General features: G+C 47.0%; 1 protein-coding gene across 7 annotated transcripts in view; it reads right to left on the bottom strand.

Annotated features, from left to right (window-relative positions):
* LOC122932527 (NACHT, LRR and PYD domains-containing protein 12-like) overlaps positions 1-18,583 on the bottom strand; it is a 343,399-nt gene that overhangs the window by 170,674 nt on the left and 154,142 nt on the right. For 6 of the 7 annotated variants that reach the window (XR_006388313.1, XM_044286994.1, XM_044286999.1 and 3 more), the window contains one exon: positions 7,689-7,859. The exons of the other annotated variant lie outside the window; for it this stretch is intronic. Coding sequence is in view for 5 of the 6 variants with exons in the window: in XM_044286994.1 (XP_044142929.1) it covers positions 7,689-7,859 (171 nt within the window). In the remaining variant the exon portion in view is untranslated. The remainder of the gene's footprint in view (positions 1-7,688; positions 7,860-18,583) is intronic. 7 annotated transcript variants of the gene reach the window in all.

Below are 18,583 nucleotides of genomic sequence, written 5' to 3'. Positions count from 1 at the left end.
TTTGGTATTACAGAGCAGTACAGGGTATAGCGGATGTGTTTGGTATTACAGAGCAGTACAGTGTATAGTGGATGTGTTTGGTATTACAGAGCAGTACAGTGTATAGTGGATGTGTTTGGTATTACAGAGCAGTACAGTGTATAGTGGATGTGTTTGGTATTACAGTGGGTGTGGGAGGGGATGTGACGTCAGACCCGTCCCATTTACCATTTTCTATGCCTGTTTCAGTGGCTCAGTAGCGGTCTTACACTTAGGACTGGCGCTGGATGCCCCGAAGTTAAGGAGAGGTCGGCGCGTATCCATAACTTTGACGGATTTACAGCCAGTTTACGGCTTTATTAATGTTAATAACAGAACCCAGGATTAGGGATTATTCTGGATTACAGTGGTACTATACTTACTATACATGAAAAATAGAAGTTCTTTGTGCACATATTTGATCATACTTGTGTCGGGCCCATCTTCCGGCGTCAAGGTGGCTTCTGCAGATAGGTACCTAACACTAACAGAACTGCCTCTCCTGGGCCTGACCTAAGCCTGTTAGGGTGAGCTGCCAGCATGCTAGCCTTATGGATGTGCACCTGTGACTTTGGATGTGCACCTGTGACTTTGGATGTGATAGTCTATATTTTCTTGTTGAGCTTTATTAAGAAAGGTGTGGAAAATGCCGGTCTTAATAAATTGGCGCCTAAGTGCTCACCCAGCGCCGCTGCCTCTTTAAGCACCTGATAGGCAGGGTGTCGGGGGCCCCACCAGTCAGATATTGTCCCTGAGGACAGGCCATCAATATCAAAGTCCCAGAGAAGACATTTACAATGCAGATACTTTTCAGCAGTTCTCTCCTATGACCGGGACCACATCACTGAAAATCAGACTTACCGTATTTGACAATTTATAAGACGCCCTTTTAGTAAGAAAAAATCTTGCTAAAAGTGTCTTATGAACAGCAGTCGGGGAGATCCAGCACAGCCAGACCCTGACTGCTTCATTAGTGATCAGGCAGAGCGCACATACAGATCTGCCTGATCAGTGAGAGAGCCGGCAGGCAGGAGAACCATCCGTTCAGTGCACGGGAGAGGAAGGTCCTACACTGTACGGAAGGGAGATGAAGACTACAGCTTAAGGACCTGATGATGATGTCATCAATAGGAGGAGCCACAGCAGGAAGACTGTACAGCTGGCACTGGTGTAGGGAGATGTGAGTTTTCAGTAAAGATGCTAAGTATGTATATGTAGCAGAGCTGTATGTGTGTAACAGATCTGTATGAGTGTATGGCAGAGCTGTCTGTGTATGGCAGAGCTGTCTGTGTATGGCAGAGCTGTCTGTGTATGGCAGAGCTGTATGTGTGTAACAGATCTGTATGAGTGTATGGCAGAGCTGTCTGTGTATGGCAGTGCTGTCTGTGTATGGCAGTGCTGTCTGTGTATGGCAGTGCTGTCTGTGTATGGCAGTGCTGTCTGTGTATGGCAGTGCTGTCTGTGTATGGCAGAGCTGTCTGTGTATGGCAGAGCTGTCTGTGTATGGCAGAGCTGTATGTGTGTATGGCAGGGCTGTATGTGTGTATAGCAGAGCTGTGTGTGTTTGTATAGCGGTGCCGTCTGTGTATAGCAGGGCTGTGTGTGTGTATGGCAGTGCTGTCTGTGTGTGTACCAGAACTGTGTGTGTCGCACACAAATACTTATAAATACCCCAGCAGGAGAAGCAGCGTGGCCGGACCCCACAGAGCAGTGACAGGAGACACATTTATTTGGAGGTACATTAATGAGGGGACCACATGCACCATCGCTGGTTGTTACGCCTGAAGTTCCGGACCTCGACGCCTCCACTTCACTAAACCACATTCCCTTCATAGAGGATCTAGAAAATACGTTTTCTTATTTTCCGTTGTCCAAACCTGGGGTGCGTCTTATAAAGGGAAAATCCAGTATATGACATATAATACTGCAACACGCCAGACCTGCAGGGTATTGCGATAGTCAGGTCACGGTTATGGGCAAGCGAGGGTTGCTCACTGTATTGGAGAACCCTGGGCAGGCATGTGGCAGTGAAGGAGAGGTAGACACGGTTCCTCTGGGGCACACTCTGGATGTAGGGACCAGGCCTGATGGTGGATGAGGTGCCCTGGATGTTACAGGTATTTTGAGTGCCTGGGGCAAGGTCCCTTTTGGATTCGTGACGCCAGTGCCTGTAACAGTGGCACACCGATTTATAGTAGTAATAAGTGAGGTACACAGGTGGTATAGTGAACCAAACGTTGCTTTACTTAAACAGTCCAACTTTGTACATCAAGATAGTAATGCAGTCCTTTATATCACAAGCTTCACAAGCAGGCTTATTTCACAAGATGGCAGGTATTGATCATGCAAGATACTCAGAGGGTAAATCCACAATGCACTCAGAATCAGGTTGTACCTTTCCTCAGAAATAGCGTACACTGTTCTTTTAGAACTCCTGTATGGTTTCAATCCCAAGGCCCGGATGCCTGAATGCTGGCTTAAATCCTTGGTAAAATATATATCTTCCTCCCGTATTAATCCTTGCTTTGCTTTATAGTTCCTCTGCCTATGGCTGCAAAAAAGTGTCACACATGTGGTATCGCCGTACTCAGGAGAAGTTGGGGAATGTGTTTTGGGGTGTCATTTTACATATACCCATGCTGGGTGAGAGAAATATCTTGGCAAAAGACAACTTTTTCCATTTTTTTATGCAAAGTTGGCATTTGACCAAGATATTTATTTCACCCAGCATGGGTATATGTAAAATGACACCCCTAAACACATTCCCCAACTTCTTCTGAGTACGGCGATACCACATGTGTGACACTTTTTTGCAGCCTAGATGCGCAAAGGGGCCCAAATTCCTTTTAGGAGGGCATTTTTAGACATTTGGATCCCAGACTTCTTCTCACGCTTTAGGGCCCCTAAAAAGCCAGGGCAGTATAAATACCCCACATGTGACCCCACTTTGGAAAGAAGACACCCCAAGGTATTCAATGAGGGGCCTGGCGAGTTCATAGAATTTTTTTTTTTTGGCATAAGTTTTTTGCTTTTTCTCACAAAGTCTCACTTTCCGCTAACTTGAGACCAAAATTTCAATCTTTCATGGACTCAATATGCCCCTCAGCGAATACCTTGGGGTGTCTTCTTTCCAAAATGGGGTCAGTTGTGGGGTGTTTGTACTGCCCTGGCATTTGAGGGTCTCCACAATCATTACATGTATGGCCAGCATTAGGAGTTTCTGCTATTCTCCTTATATTGAGCATACAGGTAATGAGATTTTTTTTTTCCGTTCAGCCTCTGGGCTGAAAGAAAAAAATGAACGGCACAGATTTCTTAATTCGCATCGATCAATGTGGATGAAAAAATCTTTGCCAAAAAAAAAGGGGGAAAGGCGTCTGCCAGGACATAGGAGCTCCGCCCAACATCCATACCCACTTAGCTCGTATGCCCTGGCAAACCCGATTGCTCCATTCACATCAGTCGATGTGGATGAATAAATCATTGCCAGGATTTTTATTTTTTTTATATACAAAGTGTTTGCCAAAGCATAGGAACGCCGCCTCCTCCTCAGCTCATATGCCTTGGCAAACGTATCTTTTACTGCAGAGTAGAAATCTCGTCTTGCAGCGCCGCATACACCGACTTGTGTGTAATCTGACAGCAGCGCAATGCTTCTGTCAGAATGCACATCAGTGCTGCAGCTAGTCGATCGGTTGGTCCACCTGGAAGGTAAAAAAAAAAAAAAAAAAACAGGCCGCAACGCAATAATTTTATTAACTTTGGAACAGAACATATAAATTTTAACTTTTTGAACTAAACATTAACTTTTTTGCTTACCGGTGATTTTTTTTTTTTTTTTACCTTTATAGGACAAACTTCTCCTTCCCCATGGCGCAAATCGCCCAAAGATGTGGCAAAGTACATTATGCACTTTGTCCCAGGTGAAAGGAGAGGTTTGCAGCAGCTGTGAGTGAATGGGCCCTAATAGCCCTGTGTGCCTGTCCTGGTGAGATGATCCCTATGCTAGGTGTACCTGTGTGTGGTACTTCCGGAAACACTCTCCAAAGCATAGGGCAGGGTGGTCAGGACAGTCAGGACAGAAATAGCGGGTGTCACGCCTTATTCCACTCCTGCTACAGACACGACATCTTTTTCGGGGTGACGGTTGGGTTGAGGTACCAGGAACGACACTGGGGAAATGTCGCTCGTGTAGATGGCTAACTACACTGGTGGATGGGGCCACGGAACCTCCTGGATACAGGAGGTTCTCGATGATCTCTTCCTGAAATTTGAGGAAGGATCGTGTTCTCCCAGCCTTACTATAGAGAACAAAACTATTATACAGAGCCAATTGAATCAAATATACAGACACCTTCTTATACCAGCGTCTGGTTCTGCGGGAAACTAAATACGGAGACAACATCTGGTCATTGAAGTCCACCCCTCCCATGTGAAGGTTATAGTCGTGGACTGAGAGGGGCTTTTCAATGACACGGGTTGCTCGCTCAATTTGTATTGTCGTGTCTGCGTGAATGGAGGAGAGCATGTAAACGTCACGTCTCTCCATTTTACCGCGAGCAGTTCTTCGCTACACAATGCAACCCTCTGCCCCCTTGCAAGACGGGTGCTAACGAGCTGTTGGGGGAAGCCCGCGCGACTAGTTCACGCGGTGCCACAGGCGCCAATCTGTTCTAGAAACAAATGCCTAAAGAGGGCCACACTTGTGTAGAAATTGTCCACATAAAGATGGTACCCCTTGCCGAATAAGGGTGACACCAAGTCCCAGACTGTCTTCCCACTGTTCCCCAGGTAGTCAGGGCAACCGACCGGCTCCAGGGTCTGATCTTTTCCCTCAGACACGAAATTTATGGGTATAGCCTGTGGCCCTTTCACAGAGCTTATACAATTTGACCCCATACCGGGCGCGCTTGCTTGGGATGTATTGTTTGAAGCCAAGGCGCCCAGTAAAATGTATAAGGGACTCGTCTACGCAGATGTTTTGCTCAGGGGTATACAAATCTGCAAATTTCTGGTTGAAATGGTCTATGAGGGGCCGAATTTTGTGCAGCCGGTCAAAAGCTGGGTGGCCTCTGGGACGGGAGGTGGTGTTGTCGCTAAAGTGCAGGAAACGCAGGATGGTCTCAAATTGTGTCCTGGACATAGCAGCAGAGAACATGGGCATGTGATGAATTGGGTTCGTGGACCAATATGACTGCAATTCATGCTTTTTAGTTAGACCCATGTTGAGGAGAAGGCCCAAAAAAGTTTTAATTTCGGAAACTTGGACTGGTTTCCACCGGAAAGGCTGGGCATAATAGCTTCCCGGGTTAGCGGTTATAAATTGTGTGGCATACCGATTTGTTTCTGCCAGAACTAAGTCTAAGAGCTCCGCAGTCAAGACCAGCTCAAAAAATCCCAGGGCCGAACCGATCTGAGCTGTCTCAACCCGAACTCCAGACTGGGCGGTGAAAGGGGGAACTACAGGTGCGGCTGAAGTTGGGGGCTGCCAATTAGGGTTTGCCAGCACCTCAAGGATTCTAGGGGCTCTACGGGCACGTCTTTGCGGTGGCTGCGACGGGGTAACTACTGCACGTGCCACCGTACCAGCTTCAACTGCCCTTCTGGTGCTCGCCACTTCACCATGTTGTACGGCAGTGCTGGTACTAGGTCCAGGGAGGGCTTCGCTGCTGGTGTATGCCTCACCACGTAATCCGACAGCGCCAGCCCCACTCTGCTGCCCTTGAAGCGGATCCTGCACAACCTGCGGTCTAGCGACACGGGGCCGGGTACGCCTGGTGCTATCAGGGACCTCAACCTCCTCGTCCGAACTTTGGGTCAGAGATCCACTGCTTTCTACAGGTTCATATTCTGACCCGCTAGATTCATCAGATGAGGGTTCCCATTCCTCATCCGACTGGGTCAGAAGCCTGTAGGCCTCTTCAGAGGAATACCCCCTGTTTGACATTTGGGCAACTAAATTTAGGGGTATTCCCTGAGACTACCCAAGAAAAAAAGCAAGCTTGTCTTACAGATGGGAGGCTAGCGAAGTACCGGAGGCCGCTGCAGTTGATAAAAAATATCAAAACTGATTTTTTTATCGCCGCAGCGCGTGTAAAGTGAATGTGCAGTGATCAAAAAATAATAATTTTTTGTCACTGCGGTGGGGCGGGCGTGGGTGAACGCACGTGTGGGCGACCGATCAGGCCTGATCGGGCAAACACTGCGTTTTGGGTGGAGGGCGAACTAAAGTGACACTAATACTATTATAGATCTGACTGTGATCAGTTTTGATCACTTCCAGATACTATAAAAGTACAAATGCTGATTAGCGATACGCAAATAACGGACTGCGGTGCGGTGGGCTGGGCGCTAACTGATCCCTAAACTACCTAACCAAGGGACCTAAACTATCCCTAAAACCTAACAGTCAATACCAGTGGAGAAAAAAAGTGACAGTTTGCACTGATCACTTTTTTCCTTTCACTAGTGACGGGGCGATCACTAGGGGCGATCAAAGGGTTAATTGGGGTGCAGGGGGTGATCTGGGGCTAAAGTGTGCTGTTTGGTGTACTCACTGTGTAGCCTGCTCCTCTGCTGGATCCAACCGACGAAAAGGACCAGCAGAGGAGCAGGCAGCCATATAACAGATCATATTTACTAATATGATCTGCTATGTGGCTTCTGATTCGATTTTTTAAAAATCAGCAACCTGCCAGCCAATGATCACGGCTGGCAGGTTGCTGACGAAATACTCCTTTAACTTTCGCCGGCCCGCGATGCGCATGCGCGGGCCGGCTGTGACCGAAATCTCGCGTCTCACGAGATAACGCACGGATGCGTCCAGGAGGAATGAATCAACCACCTTCCGGACGCATCCGTGCGTTAGGCGGTCGCGAGGTGGTTAAAAATAGTAAAATATAATAGAAACCATATAAATGTGGTATTGCTGTAATTGTACCGATCCTCAGGATAGGGTCGTCAGGTCAGTTTTGGCGCACCGGCAACACCGTAAAAAAAATAAATAAATAAGGGGATTGTAGTCTCAAAAAGAATGTTTTCCGGTGTTTTCCATACAAGTTCTGGTAAATTAAATGGAGCCATTAAACCTCCATCTTGCGCCTCATGCACACGACCGTAGTCTCAGTCTGCAGCCGATCTGCGGATCTGATGTAGACCCAGTAATCTCATCGGGGCCACAAGACGTGCGGACATTACACCGTGTGCCCCCCACACCCTGAAGTCTGTCCTGTGGTCTCGAAAAACATAAAACGTCCTATTCTTCTCCATTCCGAGGACAGGAATAGAACTTTTCTCTACACGACCGCAAAATACAGCAGCGCATGAAGCCCTCAGACGGCAACGTGAACGGAAAAGTAAGAACGTTATGGTTCTTAGAAGTCGGGAAAAAGGTAAAATCTCAGTGATGTGGAGAGAAGATGATAAATCTGCTGCAGATGACGCTTCTATACAGACTGTGCCGACATCAGGGGCGCAGGTAAGGGGGGCGGTGGGCGCTGACACCACTAGACCTGGGGCATTAGTCAGACATTAGTAGACGTCACATATCAAGGAGCGGTCAGCAGTTTATCTCATAGACATAACAATGGTGCGGAGCATAAAATAGAATAAACTCCATGTATAACGTGTGCCCCACATGTCTCCGTCCTGTACACATCTCTTATACTCACCGTAATGTCTCTATCCTGCAGGCCGGACTGGACAGAGCCTCCATCAAGTCACTGAAGTGAGGACCAGACAGACGGTTACCAGACAGGCCCAGTATCTTCAGGGACTGGTTATTCCTTATTCCAGATGCCAACTGGATGCAAGAAGTGTCTGGTAGACGATTCTTACCCAACCTGTAAGAATAAGAAGATGAGATGTGGGTGAGGCGTCCACAGAGCGTCAGTATAAAGTCTGTAGATTGTGACTGTGGAGAGAAAATGTCCCCGGCTGTTAGTAAAATCCATAAATGTCATCACTAGAAGCCGCCTCTTGTGTGTGGTGGATGTCAGGAATGGCGGCAGCTGTATGATATGTCCATGTCCTAGAAATCCAGAACCCTGAGGAGTGTCCTCACTTTATGGCATGTCATAAATCAGTGATGATGGCAGCACATGAATGTACAATAGCCATAAAGCTGGAGGAACTTGTGTCAGCGTCATCAGCTGCTGAGAGCTCTCCTTCCTCCATCATCTGTGGCCCTCAGTCTGTGGTACCTATGGCCTCCATTCTCCTTCCTCCACCATTGTAAAATAACAGATTAACACTTTTTAGTAGGATAGGGTATTTTAAGGACCATGAAAGGTCAGCACTTGTGTGACGTGTCAATTTTGACAGTTCTTGAGACGACAATAGTATTTGGAAAGGTTAGGAATCCTCCTCCTCAGCAGATTATTATTAGCTTTACAAATAAGGAAACTTAGAAAACCATGATGTAAGGGGTTTTACTAGTTAACCATATATGTCTGTTAGAATGGTAAATTTAGGATACAATGTAACTCTATGGAGAGTCAACCTATAAAAAGGCTTTGTCCCATGACATTGGGAGAGCATTCTTTGACAAGACACCTGTTGCTCTCTACACACACATACATTCACACATACACGTTACTTTAAGGGAATTACTTTTTCTTCACTCATTTTGGTTTATTGCTTGCTTGTTACCTTTTGAGATTCTTCTGCTGTACTTTATATTTTTCTCTTCCTAAACTTTGTAACTGTTTCTTTTTATGCGAATTAAACCCTTTTAACTTTTATCTTTCATCAAGAACTCTCCATATTTTGTTGGCTCCTTCTGAAGCATCTCTTACAAAATTAAGAAATGCTGGACGATATTTAACAACCATCTATTGTGGCCCTCAGTCTATAGCCCCTGTGTCCTCTATTCTCCTTCTTCCACCATCTATTAAGGTCCCTGTGGCCTCCATTTTCCTTCTTCTACCATCTATTGTGGCCACTGTGGCCTTCATTCTCCTTCCTCCGCTATCTATTTTGGTCTTTGTGGCCATTATTCTCCTTGCTCCATCATCTATTGTGGTCACTGTGGCCTCCTTTCTCCTTCCTCTATCATCTGGCCTTCAGTCTGTAGCCTCCATTCTCCTTCCTTCACCATCTATTTTAGGACCTCAGTCTACTTCCTCCAACATCTATTGGGGTCCCTTTGGCCTCCATTCTCCTTCCTCCACCATCTAATGTGGTTTCTACGGCCTCCATTCTTCTTGCTCCACCATCTATTGTGGTCCCTCTGGCCTCCATTCTCCTTCCTCCACCATCTATTTTAGGCCCTCAGTCTCCTTCTTCCAACATCTATTAGGGTCCTTGTGGCTTCCATTCTCCTTCATTCACCATCTATTGTGGTCCCTGTGGCTAACATTCTCCTTCCTCCACATCTATTGTGGCCCCTGTATCCTCCATTCTCTTTCCTCCACCATCTGTTGTGGTCCCTTTGTCCTCCATTCTCCTTCCTCCACCATCTATTTTGGTCCCCGTGGCCTCCACTCTCCTTCCTCCGCCATCTATTGTGGTCCCTGTGGCATCCAATCTCCTTCCTCCGCCATCTATTGTGATCATTGTGGCCTTCATTCTCCTTCCTCTGCCATCTATTGTGGTCCTTGGGGGAGGGAGAAGAAACGAGGCCACATCTATTTTAGTTGCTGTGGCCTCCAATCTCCTTCCTCCACCATCTATTGTGGTCCCTGTGTCCTCCATTCTTCTTCCTCCACCATCTATTGTGGTCCTTGTGGCCTCCATTCTCCTCCCTCCATCATCTATTGTGGTCCCTGTGTCCTCCATTCTCCTTTCTCCGCCATCTATTGTGGTCCCTGTGTCCTCCATTCTCCTTCATCCACCATCTATTGTGGTCCCTGTGGCCAACATTCTCCTTCCTCCACATCTATTGTGGCCCCTGTGTCCTTCATTCTCTTTCCTCCGCCATCTGTTGTGGTCCCTTTATCCTCCATTCTCCTGCCTCCGCCATCTATTGTGGTCCTTGTGGCCTCCATTCTCCTTTCTCCGCCATCTATTGTGGTCCCTGTGGCCTCCATTCTCCTTCCTCCATCATCTATTTTGGCCCTCAGTCTGTGGCCTCCAGTCTCCTTCGTCCACCATCTATTGTGGCTTTCAGTCTCTAGCCCCTGTGTCCTCCATTCTCCTTCCTCCACCATCTATTTTGGTCCCTGTGGCCTCCACTCTCCTTCCTCCACCATCTATTGTGGTCCCTGTGGCCTCCAATCTCCTTCCTCCGCCATCTATTGTGGTCCCTGTGTCCTCCATTCTCCTTTCTCCGCCATCTATTGTGGTCCCTGTGGCCTCCATTCTCCTTCCTCCGCCATCTATTGTGGTCCCTGTGGCCTCCATTCTCCTTCCCCTGCCATCTATTGTGGTCTTTGTGGCCTCCATTCTCCGTCCTCCATCATCTATTGTTGTCCCTGTGGCCTCCATTCTCCTTCCTCCATCATCTATTGTGGCCTTCAGTCTGTGGCCTCCATTCTCCTTCCTCCGCCATCTATTGTGGTCCCTGTGTCCTCCATTCTCCTTCTTCCATCATCTATTGTGGCCCTCAGTCTCCTTCCTCCACCATCTATTGTGGCCCTCAGTCTCCTTCCTCCACCATCTATTGTGGCCTCCATTCTCCTTCCTCCACCATCTATTGTGGCCCCTGTGGCCCCCATTCTCCTCAGATTACTACAGGACACATGTGGCTCTGCCCTCGCTGAGTCAGTTATTTGGGGGATGGATTATTAGGAGACATTACACTACATTCAGGGTTTCTCTGGATTCTGCTGGTATTGATTATTACTTATTGATAACGAGCAGTAATAGTCTCCATTCTGAGTAAATTACAGCCGGGGTCATCAGTAATAATACCGCCATACAGCTGTAATGTAGCACAGGCAGAGATGAGCGCTCTATGGCGGTAAGGGCTCATGTACATATTACAGCTCTGTATAACCTGGGAGTTGCTCAGACCCATAATCCGCCCCATAGAAGCAGATGTGTCCTTCCTGTCCCTCCAGATGTCTCTCAGGACATATGACACCTCCTCCATGTGGAGGCACAATGCAGGTTCTGATGAGGTCAGTCCGGGAACACTTACCTGTGTGTTATCCGGGGAGGGGGTCACTGCTCCCATTATGTGTTATACAGCGGGGGCAGGTATTACTGATAGCGCTGCTCTTCTCAGACATAAAGGACATTACTGATTGTGTTTTCATCCGACTGATGTGTTAAAGGGATCATCAGAACCTTTATGTTATCATATAGGGGTCTGCTGAAGAACGTAAAGGGGTTTTCCGGGAACTGGATATTGATGTCCCCAGGACACGTCATTAATATGAGATCTGTGGGGGTCCGACTCCTGGCACCTCCCAATTGTACTCACCGGAGCTCAGGAGAGCGCTGCCACCTCCTCACAGCTCAACAAGTACAGAGCAGTACAGTGTATAGCGGATGTGTTTGGTATTACAGAGCAGTACAGTGTATAGCGGATGTGTTTGGTATTACAGAGCAGTACAGTGTATAGCGGATGTGCTTGGTATTACAGAGCAGTACAGTGTATAGCGGATGTGTTTGGTATAACAGAGCAATACAGTGTATAGCGGATGTGTTTAGTATTACAGAGCAGTACAGTGTATAGCGGATGTGTTTGGTATTACAGAGCAGTACAGTGTATAGTGGATGTGTTTGGTATTACAGAGTAGTACAGTGTATAGTGGATGTGTTTGGTGTTACAGAGCAGTATAGTGTATAGTGGATGTGTTTGGTGTTACAGAGCAGTACAGTGTATAGCGGATATGTTTAGTATTACAGAGCAGTACAGTGTATAGTGGATGTGTTTGGTATTACAGAGCAGTACAGTGTATAGCGGATGTGTTTGGTATTACAGAGCAGTACAGTGTATAGTGGATGTGTTTGGTATTACAGTGCAGTACAGTGTATAGTGGATGTGTTTGGTATTACAGAGCAGTACAGTGTATAGTGGATGTGTTTGGTATTACAGAGCAGTACAGTGTATAACGGATGTGTTTGGTATTACAGTGCAGTACAGTGTATAGTGGATGTGTTTGGTATTACAGAGCAGTACAGTGTATAGTGGATGTGTTTGGTATTACAGTGCAGTACAGTGTATAGTGGATGTGTTTGGTATTACAGAGCAGTACAGTGTATAGTGGATGTGTTTGGTATTACAGTGCAGTACAGTGTATAGTGGATGTGTTTGGTATTACAGTGCAGTACAGTGTATAAAAGATATGTTTGGTATTACAGAGCAGTACAGTGTAAAGTGGATGTGTTTGGTATTACAGAGCAGTACAGTGTATAGTTAATGTGTTTGGTATTACAGAGCAGTACAGTGTATAGTGGATGTGTTTGGTATTACAGAGCAGTACAGTGTATAGTGGATGTGTTTGGTATTGCAGAGCAGTACAGTGTATAGTGGATGTGTATGGTATTACAGTGCAGTACAGTGTATAGTGGATGTGTTTGGTATTACAGAGCAGTACAGTGTATAGTGGATGTGTTTGGTATTACAGTGCAGTACAGTGTATAGTGGATGTGTTTGGTATTACAGAGCAGTACAGTGTATAGTGGATGTGTTTGGTATTACAGTGCAGTACAGTGTATAGTGGATGTGTTTGGTATTACAGAGCAGTATAGTGTATAGTGGATGTGTTTGGTATTACAGTGCAGTACAGTGTATAAAAGATATGTTTGGTATTACAGAGCAGTACAGTGTAAAGTGGATGTGTTTGGTATTACAGAGCAGTATAGTGTATAGTGGATGTGTTTGGTATTACAGAGCAGTACAGTGTATTGTGGATGTGTTTGTTATTACAGTGGGTGCCTATAGACCGGTCCCATTTACCATTTTCTATGCCTGTTTCAGCGGCTCAGTAGCGGTCTTACATTTAGGACTGGCGATGGATGCCCCGAAGTTAAGGAGAGGCCGGCGCTTATTCATAACTTCGACGGATTTACCGCCAGTTTACGGCTTTATTTACGTTAATAATATAACCCAGGATTACGGATTATTCTGGATTACAGTGGTACTATACCTACTATACATGAAAAGTAAACGCTCTTTGCGCACATATTTCATCATACGTGTGTCGGACCCACCTACCCGCATCAAGGTGGTTTCCACAGATAGGTACCTAACACTAACAGAACTGCCTTGCCTGGGCCTAACCTAAGCCTGTTAGGGTGAGCTGCCAGCATGCTAGCTTTATGGATGTGCACCTGTGACCTGGGCCGTTTCTAGAGGCGGACGAAGGGTGCGACCGCACGGGGCACATCCCTCAGGACAGAAGAGGGGGGCGCCGTCAGCAGAGCCCAGGGCCGGAGGGGGGCCCTTTCTGACTGGACTGGAGGCAGCAGGAGTGGAGATGAGCGCTTCCATTGTGGAAGCGCTCATCTCCAAATTCATCTGTATCGCCGTCCTCAGGACAGCGATACAGATGAACGGTGCGGAGGAGCAGGGGAGAGGCGTCTCCCTTGGCCCTTCCTCTGATAGGCTACAGGCTTAGTACCTGTAGCCTATCCGAGGCCATTGCAGGCAGCGCAATGACGTCTTTGCATCGCCTGAGCCGTACAGAGCGGGACACAGGCCGGAGGAGGCCTGCATCGCATCGCTAAGCAGCATAAGGTAAGTATATGTGTTTATTGTTTTTATTATTTATAGTATACTGTGGCAAGAAGGGGGGTGGGGGCCTTATATACTGGCACAATATGGAGGGGCACTATGGAGAAGAGGGGAAGCACTATGGGGGCCACTATGGAGAAGAGGGGAAGCACTATGGGGGCCCTATATACATCCACAATATGAGGGGGCACTATGGAGAAGAGGGGATGCATCTACTGGGGGCCCTATATACTGCCACAATATGGGGGGGGGCACTATGGAGAAGAGGGGACGCATCTACTGGGGGCCTTATATACTGGCACAATATGGGGGGCACTATGGGGGCCCTATATACTGGCACAATATGGGGGGGCACTATGGAGAAGAGGGGACGCATCTACTGGAGGCCCAATATACTGCCACAATATGGGGCACTATGCAAAAGAGGGGAAGCATCTACTGGGGGCCATATATACTGGCACAATATGGGGGGGCACTATGGAGAAGAGGGCACGCATCTACTGGGGCCCTATATACTGGCACAATATGGGGGGGCACTATGGAGAAGAGGGTAAGCACTATGGGGGCCCAATATACTGGCACAATATGGGGGGGCACTATGGAGAAGAGGGGACACATCTACTGGGGGCCCTATATACTGGCACTCATTATGGGGGGCTCTATGGAGAAGTGGTTAGTAAAGGAGCACTATGGGGGCATTATATAGGGGCATTTAATAATGGCAACCGTTTTGGTGCCACTATGGGGAAGGGGGAGAGGAGCATTATGGGGGCATCTATGTGGGGCAGTCTATAGGGGCATTTTATACTGGCACATTATGGAGGACACTGTGGGGACAGGGTAGGAGCACTATGGGGCATCTTCTGGGGGCACTATATAGGAGTATTTTATACTGTCACAAATTATAGGGGCACTAAGTGTTTTTTCTAGTGGCACACAGTACGGGTCATTGGAACACATGAGGGCATTCTGGGGACATTGGCTCCACTGGGGGCACTAAGATATTTTTTTTGTCTTTTCTTTACTGACACACAACGGGGCATTTTTTGCACTGGCGCACACTATAAATATAATTATTACTACCAGGGGCATTATGGTGGGCTCTATTACAACTGGGAGACTATGGGAGCATTATTACCGTACTTCTGGGACACAATTACTGTTGGGGGCACTGTAGGAGCACTGTTACCACTAAGTGCACTCTGGCACAGATTTATCACTATTGTTGGGATTTTTGGGAGCACTATTACTGTGGGGGCACCCTGGCACAGTATCAGCTTAGCACAGTTGTTTTTGGGAGACATTATGGTTACACTATTTGCTGGGTGCAGTTATATTTTAGAGCATAGTGTTCCAATAATTATTGAAGGGGGCGTTTTCTGTGTGTAACTAGTATTTTCAGGGGGTTTATCAGTTTATGCAGTATAGTTTTGGGGGTGCATGATGGGATGTTGAGAAGGTGGGAGGATGATGGAAAAGTAGGAAACTAAGATGTCTGTCAAACTCTGCAGAGAGAAGAGATGGCTGAAAGAAATCATCATGGCGGTCTGGTCTGAATAGAGAAGATAAAGAAAGAGAACATCTACATCAAAGGAGACATCACTGGATGGAAGAGGTATGTGGCGCTGTATTAGGCTACTTTCACAACTGCGTTAGAGATTCTGGCAGGCTGTTCCAGCTGGAATTCACTGGATCCGGCACTGCAGACTGAATGCCCGCCGCCCCCATCAACTACAATGGGGAACGGCAGAGATCCGCCCACAATCGGGGGGAGGCGCTTTTCATGTTCGCCCTATTGGTAAATTTCACTAGAAATTGCCCTGCCTGTGACTTTGGATGTGATAGTCTCAATTGTCTTGTAGGGCTTTATTAAGAAAGGTGTGTAAAACGCCGGTCTTAATAAATTGGCGCCTAAGTGCTCACCCAGCGCCGCTGCCTCTTTTAGCACCTGATAGGCAGGGTGTCGGGGGCCCCCAGCAGTCAGATATTGTTCCTGAGGACAGGCCATCAATATCAAAGTCCCAGAGAAGACATTTACAATGCAGATACTTTTCAGCAGTTCTCTCCTATGACCGGGACCACATCACTGAAAATCAGACTTACCGTATTTGACAATTTATAAGACGCCCTTTTAGTAAGAAAAAATCTTGCTAAAAGAGTCTTATAAACAGCAGTCAGGGAGATCCAGCACGGCCAGACCCTGACTGCTTCATTAGTGATCAGGCAGAGCGCACATACAGATCAGCCTGATCAGTGAGAGAGCCGGCAGGCAGGAGAACCATCCGTTCAGCGCACGGGAGAGGAAGGTCCTACACTGTACTGAAAGGAGATGAAGACTACAGCTTAAGGACCTTTGATGATGTCATCAATAGGAGGAGCCACAGCAGGAAGACTGTACAGCTGGCACTGGTGTAGGGAGATGTGAGGTTTCAGTAAAGATGCCAAGTGTGTATGTGTAGCAGAGCTGTATGTGTGTAAGAGAACGGCATGGGTGTAGCAGAGCTGTATGTGTGTGTGTGTAAGGCTTTGCTGTCTGTGTATAGCAGAGCTGTATGTGTGTATAGCAGAGCTGTGTGTGTACCAGAACTGTGTGTGTGTCGCACACAAATACTTAAAAATACCCCAGCAGGAGAAGCAGCGTGGCCGGACACCACAGAGCAGTGACAGGAGACACATTTATTTGGAGGTACATTAATGAGGGGACCACATGCACCATCGCTGGTTGTTACACCTGAAGTTCCGGACCTCGACGCCTCCACTTCACTAAACCACATTCCCTTCATAGAGGATCTAGAAAATACGTTTTCTTATTTTCCGTTGTCTAAACCTTGGGTGCGTCTTATAAAGGGAAAATCCAGTATATGACATATAATACTATATATTGTGTAGATGATAATACCGCCATACTGTGGTCACATGACTCGCTGCTCATGTAACACTAATAGATGGATGTGTCCACCCTCGTGTGAAGGTCTCCGGTTTCTCATTATATCAATACAATATCAGGAAATGTCAGGAAAACCCTCGGCAGCCGCAGGTCACCTGACAACCACTAGGTGGCGCCCACAGACTCATGTAGCAGGAGATATCTCACTGAGAGCCCTGTCACCTGTCTGAGCCGTATATTATACCTGTACTACAATATAAAGTACCGCCACATACTGCACTCGTCATGCCACATCACAGTGTGGCACATCAGAAGCTTTAACCCCTTCAGGACCAGCCTAATAGAGGAAATGATGGGGCACTAATAGTGATACAGATGAAGAGACGCGTTCTCTACTGGAGCCCGATATGTGATGATGTCACGTGTGGTTATAGACGTGGCACAATGTAGGTTGTGATGTGCGGCTTTATACTGTGACACGTGGCAGGCGGACAGCGCGCAGAATGCTGCTGAAGCCTCCAGCTTTACATGCCGATACATACGCGGTGAGATCACAGGCGGCCACAAACTACAATCTGCAGCGCCCCCCAGAGGCCGCGGTCACACACAGCTTTTACTGGGGTTTTCTGAGATTTGGTGATTTTTGCAGTAAAGGTCTATGGAAAGTTTCAGACAGAGTTTTATTCCTGGAGTTTTTCTAATTATGTGTTTTTTCTGCCTCTTTTCAGCAGCGCGGCGTGCTGGAGATCTGGCGGTTTTACATCTTTCACTATAGAGGAAAAACATTTCACAGACGTCCAGAGAGAAACGCGGCTGAAAACGGACAAAATCTGTTCTGTCACCTGCTGATGTTGCTGCGTTGTTTTTTTTTACTACTTTTAAAACATGTAAAACATTTCTGAAGTGCGGCTGAGTTCTGACCACGTACGGGCGGGTTAACACGCCAGTGATCTGTCCGTGTCCTCCGTGGACCGCTCACGTGTCCATAGATTTCCCTGTGTTTCCTCATATACCCTTGTCTGTCCGCACCCCGCGGGTCTGTGCAGGAACGGAGACATACAGAACTCCGTATAGTCGCCATATAAACCGCAGGCGCCATCGCGTTCTGTCTGTTCTCATCCACTGCATAGAAAGTGCATTACAGTTACAAGAGAAAAAAACTAAAAAATACAAATTCTAATCCCCCTTTCCCAATTTTACATCTAAAAAGAAAGAATAAAAAATAAACATAATTGGTGTCGCCGCATCCGAAAATGTCCGAACTATTAAAATGTACAAGTGATTGTCCCGCACAGCGATCGCTGGTTTTTGGTCACTTCACCCCCTGAAAATAATAAGAAAATAAAAAGATCAAAAAGTTATTTTTGACCCAAAATGACACCAATAAAAACTACAGCTCGCCCGGCAAAAACCAGCCTCCGCCCTGTAGATGGAGATAGAAAGCGGCCATGGGGTCAGGATACGGCCGGGAAGGACATTCAGATTTATCAAAGGTTTTTATTACTTTAAAAACAGTAAAATATAAAAGAAACCATATAAATGTGGTATTGCTGTAATTGTACCGATCCTCAGGATAGGGTCGCCAGGTCAGTTTTGGCGCACCGGCAACACCGTAAAAACACACAAAAAATGGAGGAATTGTAGCCCCAAAAATAATGTTTTCCGGTGTTTTCCATACAAGTTCTGGTAAATTAAATGGAGCCATTAAACCTCCATCTTGCGCCTCATGCACACGACCGTAGTCTCAGTCTGCAGCCGATCTGCCGATCTGATGTAGACCCATTGATCTCATCGGGGCCACAAGACGTGCGGACATTACACCGTGTGCCCCCCACACCCTGAAGTCTGTCCTGTGGTCTCGAAAAACATAAAACGTCCTATTCTTCTCCATTTCGAGGACAGGAATAGAACTTTTCTCTAGACGGACCGCAAAATACAGCAGCGCATGAAGCCCTCAGACGGCAACGTGAACGGAAAAGTAAAAACGTTATGGTTCTTAGAAGTCGGGAAAAAGGGAAAATCTCAGTGATGTGGAGAGAAGATGATAAATCTGC

This window comes from Bufo gargarizans, chromosome 3, assembly GCF_014858855.1.
Source record: "Bufo gargarizans isolate SCDJY-AF-19 chromosome 3, ASM1485885v1, whole genome shotgun sequence".
Classification (NCBI taxonomy): Eukaryota; Metazoa; Chordata; class Amphibia; order Anura; family Bufonidae; genus Bufo; species Bufo gargarizans.
This window is presented reverse-complemented; position numbering and strand designations above follow the sequence as displayed.